The following is a 23,194-nucleotide window of genomic DNA, read 5'->3' on the forward strand; positions in this document are numbered from 1 at the left end:
ATACCGATTGTAATTTCATTGAAGTTCTAATAACATCGAATACAACGAAGAACAACAACAACAATAACGACTGTTATCAAAATTAAAAGAAACGATTGTCGATGTCTCGAGGAATGACGAACGAACGAACGAACGAACGAACGATCGATCGATCGCATGTACGTAAACGATTTCAAGAAAAACGTAAACGATTCAAAGAAAATGCAAACGTACGCTAAGGGAGAAGAAGAGTTTCGTGGATTTTGAGAGAAAGGTATGGGTTGCTTGCACATGCCCCGTAGTAGAAACGAGATTAATAAAGATTAGCAAAGTCGGAATAATATAATATGATCTCGTTAGACCGATTAGCCCGCCTGGGGGCCTGCTGCAGGATGTCTGGCTTCTCTTCCTACTGGCTAAGGGTATACCGTAGAGACGTACATAAGTCCGTGTAAGTCTGTAAGTAAGCGTAAGACTGCGAGAAGGGAGAGACCTCGGAAAGAAGCCCCGTTAAAAGAAAGAGAGAGTATTTCGGTGCGCGATGCTAGAAATTCTATTTCCTTAACGTACTTCGCAGACATTTGCCAGATATCACAAAACACACTCACACAAAAAGAGAACACAAATACGAAGGTGTATGTATTGAGACCGCTCACAAAACTTCGTCGCAATAACTTTTACGATATTTCAGGCGAGTCCTAAATCTTTATACGATTGCAATCTTCGAATTGTCATGTAGAATAGAAAGAAAATTATTTTGATCAAAATTGAACGATCGTGTTAGATTATTTCGAATTTGATTTTATATTATTCTACTGATAGTCGCCGTATGTTACGGTGAAATGAGTCATCGTGCTGCGAAGATCATGATAGGGCAAAAACGTTTTACAAGGACGAGGAAGAGCGTACCATCAGTTACTATGTCAACTACGACGAGCATAAGAAGAAGTTAAGGAAACGTATGAATGTGTGTGTATATATATATGTATGTGTGTGTTTGTGTAAGGGTCTCAATGAGTGTGAAATGGAATAAAAAGTGGACAGGACTCGTAATATATATAATGTTCGAGCTCGATCGTCTTGCTTTCTTAGAGATATGTAAGTACATATGTATCTGTATGTGTGTGTGTGTGTTTGTTTGTGTTTGTGTGGATGTATGGATACCTGTGACTTGACTCCTATCGACGTCACGTGTAATTCACGACAAATAATATCCCGCTGTTAAACACTGCTTTACCCACACGCCGCGTAATTACTATGATTATAGCCACGACGCTCGGATTCTTAAGTAACCCTGTTGCGGTTGACTCCTTTCGAACGAAACGAAATCGAACGTAAAATTGTCTCACGAGTGTTCAAAACGTTTCTTTTCTGAAAGTGTAAAGAAAGCAAGAATTAATAAACTTCGATCGTTTACGCATACGTATACTTAAAATCTCACGAATTTGCGTTAAAAATGTTATATCAATAGTTTCATTTATAAAACGCAGTATTAATAAATACTTTCTTACGGTGAATCGAATTAATTCGACTTTAAATACGGATATTTGGGATTTTTACAATATCAGATAAACAATAATCATCGTTGTATTCGAGTTAAATCAAATTGAAAATTTAATTATTTGATGAGTTCTTTTTCAATTCTTTCAGAAAGGATAAAAAGAAAAAGAAATAAAGAAATGAAAAAATAAGAAAAAAATAGAAAATACATTCAGCGTTTAGAATACTATTGATAATCGAGCGTAGACTTTTTATAGATCATGAAATTTTCCACGTGTTACGCGTGTTTTGATAATTCATTGATCAAAGAAACGTCTACGTCTATAAATCATAAATCTGCATATAGATATGAACGTAATATACATATATTATAAATTATATATATATATATATATATATATATATATATATATATTTTATATATTCCATTTATAAAATTATATGTATATGTATATATATATATATTCCATTTAGACGGAATGATCGAGACAGTATTTTTTATAGAATAACATTAAACGATGATATAATCAGATTGCTAACGTACCGTTCGACTCACGCACACATTTCTACAGAATGTCCTCTCCTTTGTCTTTTAAATCTACGTCGTTTTCTTTTTTTTTTTGTATTGACCTACTTATATACACAATCATTCGTATCTCACGTATTTGCTTGTTTATTTACATATCTGTAAATACTTACTATGCACTTGTTAATAACAAACCCGGACATAGACATTCGTACAACGATATGAAGCAAAGATATTTTATTTTGAAATTTTTAAATATATATGTATAACATGTGACATATATATATATATATATATATATATATATGTATATATATATATATATATATATATATATTATGTATAGATGTATATAATATATTTATATATAGATCTACACGCGTTATATTTATTCGCGTGTGCTACAATATTTGCGTGATTCGTCCGTGGAAAAAGAAAAAAATTAATTTGAATTTCTAAACCATATTGAAATGCCGTTCTAATATAGCAAATACGTTGTAAATGGAACGGAAGCATGGATTCACCTGTTTAACTGAAAACCAACCGGTTTCTCCTTCTGTTAAGTATAACTATTTATCCTTTTCTATTTATCTTCTTTTTCTCTCTTTCTTTCTCTCTATTTTTCTCTCTTTTTTTTTTATTTTTGTAATCGAACCATCTTCCGTGTTTCTCTTAATAAACGAGTTTACTGGTCAATCTGATTGTATATGTATCAATATGTCCATGTAATATATTTCGTAACTGAGGAAAACTTGTTTCTACCACTATATACTTATCGTTTAGAACGCTATAACTCTTTTATTTAAGAAACACTATCCTACGATAATAAGCAATCAAGTCTCATAGCTGTTCCCATTTAAATGCTCCACTTTCTACAGATATCTAGATATCGTCATTAGAAGAAAGAAGTTGAATTCTTATGAAAATTAACGATCCCTTGCATGCGACGATAGTGTTTAAACGAATATATTAATTGTTATTAATAATATATATATATGTATGTATGTATGTAAGAGAGAGAGAGAGAGAGAGAGAGAGAGAAAGAGAGAAAGAGAGAGAAATTTTATAAGACCAATTGCCATCGTTTTTTTTTTATACTATCTATAACGTTATATAACAACAAATTTACGTCCTTAATATATCTATATTATATAATTCTTATTTATTATTTCGTCAGAAAATTAATTATTATTTCACATTCGAAAGTTAATATTCAGCAAGTATAAATTACTTGTTATACCATAATAATACTATAAGTTTGATAAATATTATATAATTTTTTTTTATATAGAAAGGAATACGATATTTTTAATAAAAATTTCTAGGTATATTCTTAAAATTGTATCGTCGATGATCGACATTTTAAATCGACATTTTAAGGGATCTATCTTATTCGTTGCAAGGAAATTTAAGAAAATGGAGAAGACTATATTTAATTCATATTTTTAAATAAATGATTTAATTATTATTATACGTTATTAATAATATATAAGAGAGAGAGAGAGAAATAGAAATTTCTATAAAACCAATTTCTATCATTTTTTTTTTTTTATATCATCTATAACGTTATATAACAACAAATTTACGTCCTTAATATATCTATACTACATAATCCTTATTCATTATTTCGTCAGAGAATGAATTATTAGTTAACATTCGAAAGTTAATATTCATCAAATACAAATTACGTGATATAGCATAATACAAAATTTTGTTTAATAAACATATAATTTTTTTTTCTATAAAATAAGGAACACGATATTTTCAATAAAAATTTCTAAACGTATCGTTAAAATTGTATCGTCGGTGACCGACATTTTAAGTCGACATTTTAAGAGACCCATCTTATTCCTTGGAAGGAACTTTAAAAAGAAAGAAAAGAAGAAGATGGAGGAGGAGGTGAAGGAGGTGGAGGAAGTAAAAGAAGTAGAAGAAGAAGAAGAAGAAGAACGATATATTCCCGACGACAAGCCAGCCGATCGGCACACCTGTGTCCGCGCGCCTAAAGTCGGTGCCCTCGAAAATGAGTGGGTGGAACGGTTAGGGACAGGATAATAACACGTTGCTGCGTTGCTGCAGCGTGTGAAACAATGCCGCGCATTGTTGTCGAATAAGAGAGTAGATATAAGCGAGTAGGAGAAAGAGAAAGAGAAAGAGAAAGAGAAAGAGAAAGAGAAAGAGAAGGAAAAAGAGAGAGAAAGAAAGAGGAAAAACATCGCTCGATTTTCTTTCTTCTTCTATCTTCCAAACGTATACACACGCTCGAAAAGCTTCCGTGAGACCGAAAAGCCGAAAATCTAATCGGATCAACTTTCGAAACTAAGGAAAGCCAGCGTTTCCATTGAGTTAATTACACGGAATTTCGTTTTGAATCATTTTAGACGGTCGAGTTAAAAAAAGAAACACATAGACACATAAACATATACATAGGCACAGGGACGATAGAAGAAGTAGAGTCGGTCTTTTGTGATCTATGGATCTTCTTTATGGATCTTTTAATCACATCAGCGTTAATTATCATGGGAAGGGTGCCGTTGTGATTGATCGATCTCACTCACGATTTTTTTCTTACGACCATAATTAACCTTCGTATTCGATAAAATCTATTCGATCTATCGAAATATCTAAGTAGTTGAAAAATCGAAAAGTATCGGAAAAGAAAGAAAAAGATATAAAGAGAGAAAGAGAGAGAGAGAGAGAGAGAGAGAAATTTTCTATCTGAAAATCGTCATCCATGGACAAGAGAAACTGGCCTAATCGCTAACATAATGGTCTAGCATGAAAAGAGAGTAGTAGGTAGGAGACGAAATATATTGTCGCTGTAGGATAGAAAGAGACAGAGGGAGAATAGACAGAGGGTTAAGCTCTCTTCGCGGAAGGAAACGAGTATCGCGCAATAACCAAAGACGAAGAACCTTGTTCGAGTCGTGGTACTTCGAATGGGAGGAACCCGGGCTCCTGTAATCGGCAGATTAATGTTCGTTTCTCGAACCTAATCTCAAGCGTATCCTACGTTCGAACGGACCTGACGTCCTTCTCAGAGAGACAGAGAGAGAGAGAGAAAGAGAGAGACAGAGAGCGGAGGAAGATCTCTCTCTCTCTCTCTCTCTCTCTCTCTCTCTCTCTCTCTCTCTCTTTATCTGTCTATCTCTATTTCTGTCTCTTTCTATCTCTTACGCTTGGACTCGAAGGGACGAGTGATCTTAAATCCAAGGATTTCGATTTATGCGATCGCGACCCTCTAACTGACTTCTCTTCTATCGGACAATCACGTTTATACTACGTGTACATGGACCCTTTAGATCGTTTGACGAGAAAAAAAAAAGAAAAAGAGAAAGAAAGAGGAGAAAAAAAGAAGGAATAATTAAAATTGATGACAACGATGATAAATTGTACCGATCGTAGGAACGAGAAAAATTTCCTTTTTTCTTTTCTTCTCTTTATTTTATTCTTTTTTTTTTTACCTTCCGAGCCCTTACGAAGAGATTTAAATTTGCATTTTCACGCGAGCGGAAGCTGAATAAACGCGAGTGGTTTCTCGTTTCGTTGCTAAACGGAACGACGTGCGAAGGCTGCTCGGAGAAGCCGTTAACGCCTCCGGTTTTTTCTAAACCGTTGTTTCGTCGTCCAACTAATGCTTTAAAAAGAGAAAGAGAGAGAGAGAAAAAGAGAGAGAGAGGGAGAGAGAGAGAAGGTTCGACATTAAGGGTCCAAAGGGTGTCTTTCTCCGTTCTTCGTATTATCCATGGTGGTTTGACCAAAGACCAGTTTCACGTATTGCCCTCGATTTTTCCCATGGCCTAGTAAGGTAGAAAAGGCCATCACCGACGCCCTGATCGGACCTTTTGAAGGGTTACCGAGAAAGGGCTCTCCGTGTGTCCGGTTTACGAACCGGGCCGGTTTAAGTCCCCGTAAAGAGATCTACTCTTATTCTCTCTGTCTTTTTCTCGGCAGGATCATCGATCAAAATATTTTCGCGTCAAGGGAACGCGTAAACGCCTCGTGACCCTCCCCCTATGAGCCTCCCTTTCACTTTCTCAACCCTTTGCACTTTACTTTTTTTGTTCCTTCCTTTCTCTCTCTCTCTCTCTCTCTCTCTCTCTCTCTTTTCTTCTTTTTTTTTTTTACTAACCGTTCCCGTTTTCTCCCTTCTTCTATCAACGTCAATATCCTTTATGCTAACATCGAACAATCCTAATCGTTCCTCTACCTGTCTCTTTCCAGCTCTCATAAAAGAAAAGAGAAAAGAAGAAAAAGGAAGGTAAAAAGAAAGAGGAAGTCCTTAATGGAGAAAGATTAAAAAGAGAGTTAAAGAGATAAAATACAGGCGGCGAGTTGAGGACGACTCAAAAAGAAATTTCGATGGCTACCAAATTACGAAGAGAATCGAGAGAGAGAAAGAGACAGAAATAGAGACAGAGATAGAGAAAGAAGAGGAAGAGAAAGAGAAGGAAAAAAGAAAAGTACCACCAAATCGTGGCGGCCGGTTTTACACAAGGATCGTAAAGCTGACGATTTACCGACGCCATCTTCGAGCGTAACGATCGTGATATCTGCGCGCTTTAACGCGCCTGATACGCGACGAAAAGAGGAGACTCGCAATCGAAATTTCCGCAGAAGCGGCGAGAAAGAACGCGAGCATCTTTTTTCTTTCATTTTCTTTCTTCTTCTTCTTCTTATTCTTCTTCTTTCTTTTTTTTTTATTATTACATTTTTGTTTTTCATTCCTTCGTCAAGATTTTTTTTTTTGTTTTGTTCGGATATGCCCGAACGATGACAAGGATTCGGCCTTGCGAATTGAACCCCAGTCGTAAAAGTCGTAATTTATCGGACACGCAGTGTAATGATCCAGCTACGGGACTTTAATTACATCTCATCTCTGTCCTCCTTGAAAGCGTCTTCCGCGAAATAGCTCGGTGAACGCATTGAACGTTCCTTTTCATTTCTCGTAACTCGTAACTTTTAGAGAGAGAGAGAGAGAGAGAGAGAGAGAGAGAGAGAGAGAGAGAGAGAGAAGGAAACCGGCACGAGTCCTGTTTATCGAAATACGTATATTACGAGAAGTAGTTTCTCATTAGGTTTCTTTCTGTCGATAAAACGAGCAGGGAGAAAGAAAAAAAAAAAAAGTTAAGACTGTAAGTGTCACCTTGCCATTCCGTTTTCTTATAGTTGATTTCTATTCGCATATGCTGTAAGTTTTATTGATGATAATTTTAAAGATAGATTTTAATGACAAATGTTTTGTTTACCGTCGATCAGATTAGAAAAACTTGCAATTGGAAACGAACGGGTGATCAACAAGATGATTTTTATCGATCTTGTTTCATTTTTAGTTGTTACATTAAGTCGAGAATGATTTCGTTGAAAATTGCCAATGATTTTTATTGAAAATAAAAATTACAAAAGAATCTTGATCGAGCCTATTTTCCCAGAGAAACTCGACGAACGAATTAGGAAGAATGATGAGGATGATCAATCTGGTTCTATTTTATTCTCTTCGTACAAAACGATCTCATGGAATATAAAACGAAGAATCTTCGTCCTTCTAGGTTATTTCCTTTCTCGAGAATATTTGGTATCGTGAAAAAATGAAAAGTTAACAACGAAGTTAGTCCAACGAAATTTCTTTTCCAGGGAGAAACCGGTCGTACGATTGAAAAAGAATGACGAGGATGATCAGCATCGTTTTCTCGTGAATAGTTTATAATGAAAATCAAAGAAACGGCGTAAGTCACTTTAACGAAACTTGTGTTCTCTTAGAGAAACTCGGTGAACGAATGAAAAAGGATGACAAGTGTGATCGGCCAGGTTTATTCCATAATGAATGTTAATAATGAAAATCAATGGTTACAACAAAGTTACTTTAAGTAAAACTTCTATGCCCCGACAATGTCGAGTAAACGAATGAAAAAGAATGACAGGGATGATCAGCTTCGTTCTATCTAATCCTCGGGCAATGATTTTATTGAAAATCAAAGGAATGACGTTGCACCGAGTATGCACCGAATAGAAACCGAGCGTTCCGCATTGAACGTTCATTGCCGTAATCGCCCTGATTGTCGGCGATCACTTTATTACGTCGACGGATTGATTTTGATGTCAAGCGATGTCAAACGGCCGCGAATTATCGTCAATTTGTCAGGACGTTCTCGTGATGCGGTCTCGATTGCCGGGTTATCGGCAAATAGGGTGCGCGACGCGTGCTCGATGATTCACAGATGGTAGGCAGGACGAATCACGACGAGAAATATCAGACGAAAGGTACACCGTATCGGGTTTAGATGTACAAAAGTAAGTAGAAACTACGTATAAACCAAATGATCACGGTTTCACATTGCTCGTTTGATGACGATTAACCGATTAACTGTTTCCATTGCCCTTTGCTCTTGTTCGTTTCCCTTTGCTTATTCGTAATACTCGAATCCTTACAACTTGATAGAGATTTTAACAAAACCATTAACGAAAATAAATCGTCTTGTGTAAATGTTATAAACGAAATAAATATTCTATCTATATCGACAAATTTGATGTAACTCTATGATAACTCAATTCCGATGTTACATTTTATACGTTCAAATTTGTCGATAAGATATCCGAGTCTCGTATCTCTTGTGCTTTAACGATTGCGAAAGGAACGAAATACGAACGAACAAATCTCTTTCCGAATCACTTCCACGTTTTCTCGTGACAATGAATTAATCGAGTTTGTTTCACGATGAGAATTACCGCTATCACGATGATCCTAGTTTCTATACTCGTTAATGAACTACTAGACGCTCCATTATTGCTTTTAATCTATACAACGATAATTGACATAAAGAGATTATTCATTTGTATCATCTCAATCTAAATAATAATAATAATATTAATAATAATAAAAATAATAATAATGACAATAATAATGATAATAATAAAAAGAAGAAGGAAGAAAACAAACAGGTGTTTTGCAAACAACTTGACACGATTCTTAATCCAAATTGATAGATATATACGAAACAATATAAACCTAGAAAACTTTCTCGTATACCTTGAAACACTTTTAGGATAGAAATATTCCAATGAAATCACGCGAACGGTTCACCTCAGAAAAATAAGAAAAAGAATAAGAAAGAGAAAGCACCGATCGTTCGACGTGTCACTCGGCTAGCAGACGAGGGTCGTGTCGTCGTTTTCCAGGCAATTAGGGTCGCCGTGAATAGAAATTATCGTCAGATCGAGCACGTTATTACGACGTCGAGTATACCACCGATAGAGAGAAAGAGATATGAGAGAAAGAGAGAGAGAGAGAGAGAGAGAGAGAGAGATTTCACCCTAATAACGGTAAACATCGTAGTATCCTTCGTAATTGGAACACATCGAGGGTGAAGAAATTTTCAATGTGAGTTCAAAGTAACACGTTTGATGATTACTCAATGATTATTTCTATTCTCCTTCTCTTTCTCTTTCACGACAACAAAACGATTAGTTAAAATCGTGAGTTAATAACGGGTCAGCCGTCGCTTAATTGGCTATCGTGTTGAATAGACGAAATCGTCGCAAGTTGAAATAATAAAAGGAAGAAGAAGAAGAAGAAGAAGAAGAAGAAGAAGAAGAAGAAGAAGAAGAAGAAGAAGAAGAAGAGGAAAAAGAAGAAAAAGACGTAGAAGGAGAAGAAGAGGCAGAAGAAAAAGAAGAAAAATAAAAAGAAAACGAAGAAGCTCAACGACCGGTCCCCGAGCGTTCAAAGTTCATCGCACTGTGAAGATCAGCAGGAGCCGTTCTAAGGGCGAGTAATTAGCCGAGAAACGCGGGTTCATTAGGATATCTCGGCGTATCTTCGCGACGCTTTCCGCGGGGTGGCCACGCGACCGTCGGCTCTCTTTTTCTCAAAGAAAAAGAGATACAGAGATACAGAGATATACGAAGAGTACCGTAGAGAAACAGAGAACGAGAGACAGAGAGAGAGAGAGAGAGAGAGAAAGAAAAAGAGAAAGAGAGAGAGAGAAAGAGAAAGAGACAAGTACAGATACATACAAAGAAACATGCTTGCAAATGCAATTATTTCAAGATGGTAAGAGAAAGAGAAATAGAGAGAGCGAGAGACAGAGAGAGTATCTGTTAGAAGATCCAATTCGCTTTCGATGTAATATCGATCGTTTCGAGATCGTAAGTCGTTGCTTCAATCGATTCTTTTTAATTGATTTTATACGAAAACTAATTCGCACGTGCCCGAACATTCGGGTCCGAGTTCTGGCTGTAGCAGGTGGGATATGGTATCACGTTTTACAGGTTGTAAACGGTTGGCAATTATCGATGGTATAGTATATCGTGGAATGTCGTGTGTGCGTGTCCCCGTTGTGGTTTAATCGCTCGACAGTTTCGACCTTTATCGCGAAACACGCGTTCCGCACTTGCGCGCACTTTGAACGTTCACCGACGAAACGTCCTGTCTCTTTCTCTCTCTTTCTCTCTCTCTCTCTCTCTCTCTCTTTCTCTTTCGTTTGGACTACATCGAGAGTGCAATTAACTGCAGCACATATATATCTCTCAGCTCGATCTTAATTTTTTTTAAAGCCATCATCCGTCTATTTTTATTTGAGAAAAGATAGAAGAAAAGAAAGAGAGAGAGAGAGAGAGAGAGAGATAGCGATTTGCCAGGACTCTTACCTCGCTCTGCGTTCATTAAAATAATTCTCGCGGTAATAAACGTCATTAGGAACGTCCGCGGTCTACTCCTTGCCTTACGCTATCTGCCCCCTAACCGCACACTCTCTATACGTTCTTTCTCTTCCTTAAGGTACGAGTACAAAATAGAGAGCTCGGATATATATACTTTGACTTCGTCTTAGTTAAAGATGAAAAGGTAGAGAGAGAGAGAGAGAGAGAGAGAGAGAGAAGAATACTCATGAATTTTAATGAGTTCGGTAGTCGAACAACGACGAGAGTGACCACGCAAAAATACATGGGGTTGCATCTTTTCCCTATGCCGTCCGCTCAAAAGCAGATATACTCAATTTTCAATAATTACCCTAAATCAAGCGATCGACAGGAAGACACGAGGAACGATCTTAGAAGGACGACCATATAAATCCTCATAAGAGAATAATACAAAGAGAAAGAGAGAGAGAGAGAGAGAGAGAGGCAGGAAGAAAAAGAGAAAGAGAAAGAGAGAGGGAATTCCGGTACGGTAGAAAGGTAGAACCATAGATCACGATGAACATACATCTTCGTTATCCTCGCATCAAGACTTACCCTCGCAGGTGAATTGTCCGTAATGCTTTCCACTGCTTTTATCCCCGCAAACGACGCACTCGATGTTCGGCGACTTGTCCGTTTGCGAGCTACCGGATTGCGAGCTGTTGGCTTGACTTCCGGGCGTGGTGCTAGGTGGAAGAGGATCTCTCGGTGTCAAAACCGCACCGGTGGGTACGAGGCACGTGATATCTTCGGGCGTAGCCGAGGGTGTTAAATGCGTAGTAGGAGGCATGGGCGGCGGCGGGCCAACCTGAAGTGGTCCGCCGCCGCCGGCCGTGGCAGCTGGTGCTGCGGCTGGTGTGGGCCCACCACCGGCCCCGAGGCTAGCTCCAGGGTCCCGCGATGCCCAGGAGGGCGGCGGGGCTACCAGCGCCATCGAGGCGGTGGTGCCGCGCGCCGGGAACCCCAGCTCCAACGTGCTGGTGAACTCGGGGTGGTGGTGGTGGTGTCCTGCCGGCACCCGGCCGGGGAACAACGTCGCCGTCGCGGCCGGGTAAACCACCCCGGCAGTCGCCAGGGCGTCCGCGCCTCCTGTCCCCCCTCGAACCACCCTGACGGCTCCTTCCTCCTCTTCGTACGCCACCACCGAGCCCTCCGATTCGACTCGACTCGCGCCGATCGCGAGGAGTCTCTCGCTTCTCTCGAGGTACGTGTCTTTTCCTCTAAGATGCACTTGTCCTATTAAATCGCTCACTCTTTACTACTACTTCCTCCTTCCCCTCCTCCTCCTCCTCTTTCTTCTTCTTCTTTTTCTTCTTCTTTTTCTCTTCCTTCTTCTGTCTTTTTCTTCCTTGTCTTTTATCCTTTTTACTTTTATTTTCACTCAGTTGGTTTTATATATGTATATATATATATATATATGTTTGTGTATATATCGTCGAATTAAACGCAATAATCCATTAAATCTCGAGACGACACTCTTGATCACCGCCGGTACCAACCTGGTACCAAACAAATCCGAACGTTCTCCAATGAATGAAACGCAACTTGCGTCTATACTTTAGAGGGTCCCACAACCGACACGAAAGATCCCTCTTCCTCTGCTATAAACCGTAATCGACGAACGTTCGGTTGACATTTCGCGAAAGGTGAAAGAAAGGGAGAAAAAAAAAGAAAAGAAACCAATGCACTTGCTCACTCTTTCTGACACCCCCCCGAAGAACACGCGTTGGGAACGTTACCAGACGATCGATCGATTCTCTTTCTTTTATGGAATTCGCACACTCTCTCTCTCTCTCTCTCTCTCTCTCTCTCTCTCTCTCTCTCTTTCTCTCTTTCTCGGCACACGTAAACGGCGCTTCTTGTCACACGGTGGTGCCTCGCGGGCACCTCTCTTCTCTTCTCGAGCGAAAAGCGCGCGCGCGACTCGACGATCGTCGCGTCCACCACGGCACGTCGTCCTCGGCGGAGCTTATGCGTTCGCCTGACGCGGCACGGAGGCACGCGCGCGGGAAAGAGAAAGAAAGAAAGAAAGAAAGGAAGAAAGAAAAAAGAGAAAAAAAAGAGAAAGAGATAAGTGGATAGAAAAGGACAGAATGACGTATATAAGAAGGAAGTACTACGATAATAGTAGTAGCAGAGTAGTAATAGTAGTGTGGTAGTAGTAGTAGTAGTAGTAGTAGTAGTAGTAGAGTAGTAAGTAAGTAATAGCGATAGCGAAAGAAGAAAAGGAAGAAGAGAGTAAGAGAGAAAGAGAGAGAGAAAGAGAGAGAGAAAGAGAGATAGCAGTAGATGCGCGCGCGCACACGATCCAAGAGCACACGCTGCCACTACGTGCGTTTCGTGAAGAGAGAGCAACGTAGTAGTGATAGAGTAGTAGTAGTAGTAGTATAGTAGTAGTAGTAGCAGTAGAGTAGTAGCAGTAGTAGTGTGAGTAGTAACAGTATATATGATAGCAAAGAGAGTGTACAGTGTGTAGTAGTGTGTAGGGTAGTAGTAGTAGTAGTAGTAGGAGGTGGTGGAGGAGGAGGAGAGAACAGAGAGGTGATACTCGACTACCGCCTCGATACGACGACTATTCTTGGGGCCGACCAGAGACCGACTGCCGACTAAGACGACCCCTGACATCGACCTGGCCCCCACCACCCCGAAGCCTCGCGGCTTTCTCGCGGATTTTACGGGTTGCCATGGCTACCGAAGGTGGGGTCGAGTCCCGGGCGCGCCCCGGTGAGCCTCTCATTGGCTACGGAGTTACCCTACCCTCGACGGACCACCACGCGTTGCCCGACCACCGTCGAGCAACGTGTCGTCTCGCGCAACGTGCCTCTCTCTCTTTTTCTCTCTCTCTCTCTCTCTCTCTCTCTCTCTCTCTCTTCACCACTTCTCGGTCTATATCTATACGTCTTTCTCTTTCTTTCTCTCGATCATTCTCTCACTCCGTTGCTCTCTGCTCCGACCTCCTATCAACTTTCCTCTCTCTCTCTCTCTCTCTCTCTCTCTCTCTCTCTCTCTCTCTCTCTCTCTGTCTGTCTGTCTCTCTTTCTTTCTCTTTCTCTCTCTTTCTGTATTTCTCCCACTCCAACGAAACACTACTCTCTGCTCTCCCTACTCTCTGTCTCTATCACTATCTCTATCTTATTCTAGCTTCTTTTCCTTCGAACTCTCTCGGGCTTCTTCTTCAACCTGCCGATGATATTGCTAGGCTTTCTATCAAACCCAACTAGCAGTATGCGATCGTTAAAGAATCCAGACTCGAGAAAAACTCAAAGCTTTTTTCCATCTTCTTCGAGTATCGTATCTCTTTAGAAATCGAGGATAGTTTTTTCTTTTTCTTTTTTTCTTTTTTTTGAGGAAAAGGAAAAAAGGAGAGGAAAAAGGACAAGGAGAAGAAAAAGAAGGAGGAGGAGGAAAAAAAGGATTGCGTTTGATAAAAGAAACCTGTCGTTGTCTTTCACCCTTCCTTCCTTCCTTCCTTCCTTTCTTCCTTCCTTCCTTTCTTTCTTCCTTCCTTCCTTCCTTCCTTCCTTTCTTCTTAGATAGATATCGTAACAAGGTGGGGTTGGTGATGCAGGGGTTGTGCTCGGAAAGAGAGGTCACAGCTAGAGGGCGGCAGCCAATGAGCACGAGGAGTCAAGTGGGGCGCGAAAAATGGGCCGGCCCGCCTTCCATCCACCCCCGAGGCTAAGGGTGAGGGTAAAAGTGCTAGGAGTAGGGCTACGAAGGGCTTCGAAGGCGGCCGGGCCATCGAGTCAGGGTCAGTCAGGTCGCAGCCCTCTACCTCTGCACTTTTCACTGTCGTGCTCTTTGCTCTTTCCCTCTCTCTCTCTCTCTTTCTTTCTCTCTCTTTTTCTTTCTTTCTTTCTTTCTATTACGTACCGAAGACACACGCTTCGTTCTTTCACCCCGTATCGCAGCACGTTTTCAACTTTTACTAGAATCGATCGTGATGCTTCTTTTCTTTCGTCCTCCTATTTTCTTCACGCAACTATGTCTCGGTGAACGTTCATCGAACCCAAAAGCCGCAAAAGTCGTATATATACCGACGCCCACCTGAACGATTGAAACGTTAGAACGAACTAGTCGTAAGAGGAAGTTGCTTACTTTCTTGAAGAATTCATCCATTCAACTAGATATGCAGATTACTGCGAGGACAATTGCTTATAATATAAGTAGATGCACACACTCACACATTTATATATATATGTATTATGTATATATACATACATACATACATACATATATATATATATAGAAAAAGAGAGATTATGTATATATGTAGATAACATACATATATCTATCGTATCTATACTGTTTCCTGGTCTGTCTCTTTGCTAGAGCACTAAAAAAAGAAAAAGAAAAAGAGAGAGAGAGAGAGAGAGAGAAAGAGACAGAAAGAAACAGAGAAAGAAAGAGAGAGAAGAGTGAAGAACAGGCTGACGGGGTCAGCCATGGCGTTAATGAGGAAATAAATACGCATGTGCGGGCTATGCTAATTCGGCCCCTCGTGCGCTCCTCGGTCTTTCAAGTCAACTGTGACAACGACAACTCCAACAACGACAATGAGCAGAAGCAAGAGCGAGAATATACCACCGGTCATCGTGGATTGGCTCGACGTGCCGGCGGCAGGTAATGCGCGAACTTTGACCTAGCTCGTAAAAATCGTCGAGTTACCGTCCCGTTGCAGCTGCAGCCGATGCAAATGTCGATGACGATGAGGATGAGGATGAGGATGCGGAGAGGGGAATGATCGGAGGATGAGAAGAAGAGGATGGGAGGAGGATGAGAGGATGATGAGGACGAGTGGACGCGAGTAACGCGACTATCGACTCGGCCATATCTGATTCGCCGTGTCATCGGGAATCAAGCTGCGTTCTTCTCGTCGTACCGCTCGTTAAAGAACTCCCATCAAAGAAGGCTGCTGCTGTCGCTATTGCTATTGCTGATGTTGCTGCTGCTGCTGTTGCTGCTGCTGCTGTTGCTGCTGCTGTTGCTGCTACTTTCAACGATTTTCTTTACTCCTGTCTTTCTCTCTCTTTCTTCCTGTCTCTCTCTCTCTCTCTCTCTCTTTTTCTCTTTTTCTTTCTTTCTTCATCCGAGTATCCTCCTCTTTTCTTCGCTTGCAATTAACACCTCGAGATAGTTATTATTTCCTCAAGCGAATCGCCGGCATTCTATTATCGTATCGATACTATCGATCGTTTCTTTTTGTTCTTCTTCTTCTTCTTGTTCTTATTCTTTTCTCTTTCTCTTTCTCTTTCTCTTGTTCTCTCTCTCTCTCTCTCTCTCTCTTTCTCTCTCTGTCTTTCTGTCTCTGTCTCTGTCTCTCTCTCTCTCTCTTTCTTTCTATCTGTCTGTCTTTCTCGATTGATGGTCTAATAAACACTCCAGTTAAGGGTTTACGAAGGAACTTTTTCGCTTTACTTTACGACCGAAAGTTTTTTCCAGATTGTTGTTCCTTCATTGTCGAAACATCGTAAAGCAATTACGTCATTTATTACACGTCGAACGATAATTAACAAATGTATTATACTTCCTTCGAAATTAACAACGTTCCGTATTCGTACGATCTTAAGTTCAGATTTATATATAGAATCTTTCTTATGAGTAAAACATCTAAGAAAAAATATTTTTAAAAACGAACATTTTTCATGGATTGAGATATAATCTTTGACAAAACAAAAAAAAAAGAAAGAGGAAAAAATTATGCTTTTCTAATGAAGCGATTGTTAAGCCATCCAAATCAATATTTTTGACGAGACACTTCCCGACATATGTTTATCGATCCTGGATCGAGAATATCAGTATACGTCTTGTTCCGAGATTTCAGTTTGACAAAAAAGAATCGAACAAATACTTGTACCTTTTCCATACCAGGAGAAACGAGATCGGTGCCCTAGCACAACCCCCATTGCCGTGGCAGTCCCGAAGGAAATTGACTCGCAGGAAAAAAGAAAGAAAGAAAGAAAGAAAAAAAGAGAGAAAAGAGAAAGAAAAAAAAACAGAGAGAATGAAGCGTTTCGACAAGAGGTACGCTCTTTGTCCGTTTACGGACACACTCGTTAAAAATGACTTTTCGAAAAATCGATAAACGGATGTGAATACTCGTTATCGATCGTGGTTCGATCATCGATCGTACTCTACGGAACGGAATGCAGAACGGACTATATTTAATGCCTTCTAAATCCGAATCGAATTCGAAAATAGAAAACGGAGAACAGATTTTCTTTCTTTCTGATTTCAAATACGGATATTTCTTTATGCGATCGACTTGAACGTTGCTTTTTTTTTCTTTTTTTTTTTTTCTTATTTTTCTCTCTTTGATTTTCTGAACGAGTATCTATCCATTTATGAGGCACGATTAAATGTCTCATTAATTAAAATTCTCGATCGATATTTTAAAGCATTACGTACGTTCGATTGAAGAATAATACAAACTGATCCGAACATTTATTTTCCATAAATAAATTCCTTTAATCAACGTACGCGAACGCGTTGCCATTAGTTTTAACTTCAAAGAATATAAACAATAATAAATACGAAGAGTTTGAAAGAAAATAAAAACAACAAATGATTGTCCTACATTCATGTAGGATAACGTACGTCTAACTACACGAGCGTTTCACATACGAGATTCAAAACATTCTGAAAAGAAATTCGATCTGTGAGATTTCTCGTAGCCATTGTATGTAGTTACATATCTCGTGAAAAAATCTCCATACGAGTTATCTGACACTCGAAACTCGAAAAGCACTCGTTTGTACGTTGTCGTACGATATCATTAGAAAATAGAAAACGTAAGGCACGTGACTCGGTCTGATTAAAATGTTAATCAGCGGTTCGTTCTTTTTTTCCTTCATTCTCTCCCATTCGTATCCCCTCCATCTCGTCCTATCCCAATACCCTTTCAATAACTCGGTCCAGAGTTTCGTCGATGAATAAAAGCCGCCCTCGTAGGTCCTCGTGCGGCCATACGCGCGTCTCCGGTTACCTCTGTGGATTAATTATGGGGTAGATCAAAAGAGCATACGACCACAAAGCGGAGTAATGCAACGGGTGGTACGTTTTCGAAAAAGCAAGACTCGCTTATGTTTAGACAGCGTACGAATCAGGAAGGAGAACGTATGAACGTGCTACGAGATATCCTTTTCCTCCCTTCACCTTTTGATGTATGTATGTATGTATGTAAGTGTATATATATATGTGTGTGTATATGAATATATATATATGTTTGTATATACGTGTATATGTATATGTGTGTATCCATGTTTTCATTATTCGTGCGGGAGGAAAAATTCGTCGTTTAAGGTTACCTTTTACTTTGTATTTTATACACCATTCTTTTTCCTCCATTATATACTTTATAATAAAATTTCGTAAACTTTCAAAAGATCCGTCATTGAAAAGCGAATAATAGGGAGTATAGAAAATGAAAAATCGATCGATTCGAGTTCGATATCAAGATACAAAGTATTAAAGCGAAGATATTTTTACTAATTACTCAACAAAATATCTTAATATCTATGATATACATACATACAGACATACATATACACATATACCTATATATATATATATATATATATATATATACGTGTATATGTATGTATATATTGTATATATATATATATACTTATATATACACATACACACACACATACAGATATACACATGTATAGATGTTATTTCCCTATTTCCTTCTCTCTCTTTCTCTCTTTCAATTTTCTTCTGCAATACATGCGCATGCACGTAACGAACGATTATCAAACTCGAGACGCGATCGAGTGCCCTTGACTTTGGGTTATCATTACGGGTGAAAGGTCATCTTGATACGACGCGCTGAGTGGGACGAAAAATCCCAAGTAAACTCTCACTTCTTACTCCGAGCAATTCATGCGAATCGGTAGTGTTCTCTTAAGCTTCGTGTCCCGAAAAAAAGGAACAATATTTTTCGTACTTTGATACTACGAGAATACACCGTGTTAAAATGTTAGAGCTGACATTCGACGAGCTTGTAAAAGTATCCAGTCGAAAGATAAACTCAGACAACGAGATAACCTCGATCTCTCTCTCTCTCTCTCTCTTTCTCAAGTTAATCTAAACGAATAGCTTTCGATCGTTTTTAGATCTATTTAAAAAAATTCCACGATAATTTCGCACACACACACACACAATTTTTTCTATTTCTATCGGAGGAAATATTAAAAAAAAAAAATAAAAATAAAAATAAAAAAAAAGGAAGTAAGAAAATTGAAGAGAGAAAGGATATTGAGAGGAGAACACGAGACACACAAATACGCATACACACACACACTTTTAAAACTTTCTTCGCGATACGCTTCGTAGGGTTCCCACTTCCTGGATTAGAGCGAAATGTTATTTTTACCGGTCGGTTACGCTACGCTCGAGAGAAGTCCTACAAGAATATTTTGAAATTTTTCCGAACTTCACAGTCGGATTCCTTCCCTTCAATCCCTCGCTTTTCCTCCGCTTTTATTTAACTCCCTACTGTTTCGACTCATAGCACGGATTAGTTAAAAGCTCCGTTCGCTTGTCGCCGAAGTGGGTAGGTAGATAGGTATGTAGTTACTTGTTTTTTAGAAAAAGGAGGATCAATTTTTTTCCCTAGCCGGCATGTCGGATCTCTTCGAAAGAACATTTTGCTAACTGTCGCAGCGGACTTTTTTAATATTCGAAAATTTTTTTTCCTATTGTTAATTCGTTAGTCTAGATCTAATTAAAATTATTGTTAAATTCGATCATATTGTTTGCTCGTTTCGTTTTTTTTTTCCTTTTTTCCTTTAAGAGGATTTAAATTAAATAATACTTTGACATAACAGATTGCTTATTTACTTAATGTAAAAAAAAAAGGAAGAAGAAAAAGAAAATTATTTTTACTACGTCTTAAAAAGAAAGAGTGTTTTTTCGAATAGACATTTTATAATAGATTACTTACTTACTCGATGTTGAAAAAAAAAAAGGAAAAAAGAAAAAGAAAATTTTTAATTTAAAGAGAAAAAAATATATAGGATGTTCTTTCGAGTAGACATTTTATAACAGACATTTCATAACAGATCGTTTGCTTACTTGATGTCGAACAAAAAAGTAAAAGAAAAAAACAAAATTTTTTTTACCGTAACTCAGAAAGAAAGAAAGAAAGAAAGAAAGAAAGAAATATAGGGTGTTTTTTCGAATAGACGTATTATAACAGATTACTTACTTGATGTAGAAAAAAAAAAAGTAAAAAAGAAAAACAAAATTTTTTTTACCGTGACTCAAAGAGAAAGAAAGAAAAAATATAGGGTGTCCTTTCGAACGCCCCCGCGAAGGCGGTCGAACGATAAATCACATTAATAAAACTCGAATTTCTACTCGCGATTACTCGCTTTCCAATCGAATTGATTGAGAGACAGGAAATTAAAGAATTTTGTGTTTCCGGTTGAAGCTGTTGTCAGATCGCTTATAATATCGAAAGAAATAGCGAAGGAAAAGAAAAAACAAATATCCAAAAGGAAAGGGGTAAAATAGAGTGGAGTGTGCTCGCAACATGTGAAGCAAAAAAGAAGGGGTGGATAGAGTGGGGTGAAAGAGAAACGGTTCTTTGCTCGAAGGCATATTTATAAATTCATACCGCAGATGCACATAATGGCGCTGATTCATGACATTTGATTAGAGCATTGTCGCGGCTCACCCCGTAAGTCACACCCCCTTGAACCGAGCCAATGATCGCAACCACCCGCAACCCTTGTTAACCGTTTCTTCTTCTCTCTTTCTCTTTCTCTCTATCTCTATCGTTCTCTTTTTTAGCGATTTTTTCTACATCCCTTTTTTTACTTGATTGCTTCTAGTCGTTAAAGTGCATCAAAGGTTATTATTATTATTATTATTGTTGTTACTTTTAAATCTATTCGCTACCGATCGATTCTTCTTATAGAAACATCAAGCACTATGTCGTTCGTGGCTTTTGTGACGCGTGTTCGCGGTTCGTAGTTACGTTATTAGCGAGTAAAGGGTGCTGTAATAGGAGGCTCGCGAGCTTGGGGTGACTCTTTTCAACGGAGTTTGACGCGTCAAAGTTCGAAATAACAAGGAGAAGAAATGTTAGTACGTAGAGAAAGGGAAAGTATTCGATATCGTGTATCCTATATACGTCTATATAGAGAAACTATTATTCCGAGCAATCTGGATAATTGCATTTTGAAATAATTTTATTAAACGTTAACTTTACTTATCTTCGACGTTAATTACTACTATATTTTTTTTCTCTTCCCTATTGATTTATTTCTTTTCCGTTTGCCATTAAATAGAGTTGCTTCTGTTGAATATTTTGTAAAAAATTATTAAATATTCTTATACTTTATTCTTACAGCTCTTATAAAACGAAATTATTTTACGTATGAAATTATTAATAAACAAATAATTCTATCTCGAATCGAATTAATTAAATATAACAAAGTCGCACGTAACTACGAGCTAGAAAGAATTTTATTTCCGAGATAACTGAACCGAAACATGCAGGTGTTCATTTTATCATGGCTATTATTATTATATATTAATTGTAAGATCACGTGGAATCGTTTCGCATAAAGGAAATAATTCAATGATTGAATTCAATAATCATCGTCGATACTCTCTCTCTCTCTCTCTCTCTCTCCCCCTTTCTCTCTCTTTAAAATCATCAAGAAGACTGAAGTTTCTTATTTGATCGATGCAATAATCGTTATTAATTAAATGATATCCAAATGTATTTATTTCGATCTCATCGCGATCGATCAGAGAATTAAACGATCGTTGTTTCTTTCTCGTCTCTATCAATTCGTCTCTTTGTCCATTTATTCATTCGCCTTCTATCTTTATCTATATTAGACGACGTAGGATCTACAACTCTAGTTGTCGTCGCTTTCTAGTCGTCAGAGTAGTAGTCGTATAGCCCGCGGGTCGGTAACGAGGTTACGGACTCATCTCCTACTCGCCCGACAACTTGGGCCCTCGGTTCATCAGGCCACAATATTACTAATCAGCACGAGGATTGGCCCGGGTGCTAAGTGCCTCTAGGATTGCCAATTCACGCTGGCACGCGGAAGAGAGTCACGACTCCTAACCTCTTGCTTACTTCGACTCACAAAATCTGTCTATTTGTGAACGTGTTTGTGTGTTCTATTACAAATTCATATTGCTTGCCTGCTGATCCAATTTTCGTTCCTATCCTTTTCTTTTCCTCTTCTTTTTCTTTTCCTTTATTTTTCTCCTTGCTTTCCACATGAAATTGTAAATGTGATATCTCTTTATTCTTTCGATTATCAACGAGATAAGTATTAGAATCTATATCTTCTCAATATGAATTATTAATGAAATTTTCCCAACTAAAAGTAGATGATATTCGAAATGATATGATATAATATATATATATTTATTTATTTATTTTGTTAATAAATATTTATAAATAATATACTTTTAATAATATAAATACGATTTATTCGTAAATGAAAAAGAAGAAAAAAGAAGCAAAAGAGCAGGAAGGATCAAAGTTTGGACTCAGATCGTTTTCAAAAATTGGATTTACCAATTATCCATTCCTTTTTTATAATAAATATTATGAAAAATAAATTATCAATATATTGTATATCAAAAAATATTGGGAAATAATCATTTACGAATTAGCAATGTTGATCTTATCTAATATGTAAACATATCTACATATAGAGACATGAAAATGTATTTGAAAGCGATACCGACGATGGTAATGTCTTTAAAGTTTTGCGATTAGAAGACGGAACGATTATACGCGCCTTAGGAAGCGGATCTCGGGCGTGGCACTCGCATTGTGGCACCTTAATGAATTGCCACCGAGGGGATCGTTAGGCGTAACTAGACGGATATCCTCTTGCCTCGCCAATCTGATTACAGCTCGCCTAATTATAACGCATCGCGACTATAATTAATGATCGACTTAGGGATTCGCTGAGATGTCTAGTCTTCTCTGACTTTCCAAGAATGGTTGTCCTATTCTATCGGAATAGAATTCAATCGACTTTCCATAAGAAGCGATACCAATGAAATATATTTTTACACGTGTCAAGTTTACATGCTCTGTTTTAAATATTTTGACCTTCTTCAAAAGAGAGAGAGAAAGAGAGAAAATTTAATTGAATTTTTTAGCATTCGATATTTCTCCTTCTCTCTTTTAGTCTTTTTTGATAACCATCTAACGTAATAACTTTCCACCTGTAATTACGAAACAGTCTGGTATTTATAAGCGAACTTTGCCAAATTATACCGTTATTATCTTTTCTTTTTCTTTCATTTTTCTTTTTTTTTTCTTTTTTTTTCCAACGAGCGACGCTTATCGGACTTGAAGCAACATTGGCCGAGTCAACACCTCGATTAGCCTAATGACGGATTCGCTAGATCGGTAATAACCGTGCTACGTATTTCTTGTCCTTCGTTTTTTTCTTTTTTTACACGGCTTTGTGACTGAATCTAGACGACGGACGATTAGAGAATATTAAATTAAGACGA

General features: G+C 38.2%; 2 protein-coding genes across 3 annotated transcripts in view; both read right to left on the minus strand.

Annotated features, from left to right (window-relative positions):
• LOC127062201 (COUP transcription factor 2) overlaps window positions 1-13,264 on the minus strand; it is a 119,407-nt gene extending 106,143 nt beyond the window's left edge. Inside the window, exon 1 of one of the 2 annotated variants that reach the window (XM_050989973.1) lies at window positions 11,237-13,264. In XM_050989973.1, coding sequence (XP_050845930.1) covers window positions 11,237-11,615 — 379 coding nt within the window. In that variant the 5' untranslated portion in view covers window positions 11,616-13,264. The remainder of the gene's footprint in view (window positions 1-11,236) is intronic. The other variant, XM_050989974.1, reaches the window with a different exon arrangement.
• LOC127062205 (uncharacterized) lies at window positions 12,134-13,306 on the minus strand. The gene is made up of 2 exons (XM_050989980.1): window positions 12,378-13,306; window positions 12,134-12,282 (listed from the first exon to the last, which is right to left on the minus strand). Exons 1-2 carry the CDS (start codon window positions 13,304-13,306, stop codon window positions 12,240-12,242), a joined length of 972 nt encoding a protein of 323 aa, XP_050845937.1. The 3' UTR covers window positions 12,134-12,239.
• Between the last annotated feature and the right edge of the window lie 9,888 nt (window positions 13,307-23,194).

This window comes from Vespula vulgaris, chromosome 3, assembly GCF_905475345.1.
Source record: "Vespula vulgaris chromosome 3, iyVesVulg1.1, whole genome shotgun sequence".
NCBI classification, from domain to species: domain Eukaryota; kingdom Metazoa; phylum Arthropoda; class Insecta; order Hymenoptera; family Vespidae; genus Vespula; species Vespula vulgaris.

Bases quoted from the DNA above. Each gene is read 5' to 3' on its own strand.
- LOC127062205 (XM_050989980.1), bottom strand. From the start codon at position 13,306: ATGTCAGGGGTCGTCTTAGTCGGCAGTCGGTCTCTGGTCGGCCCCAAG. The intron at 12,283-12,377 runs GTGAGCAAGTGC...TACGGTTTATAG, and splicing joins TCGGGGGGGTGTCAGAAAGA to CAGAGGAAGAGGGATCTTTC.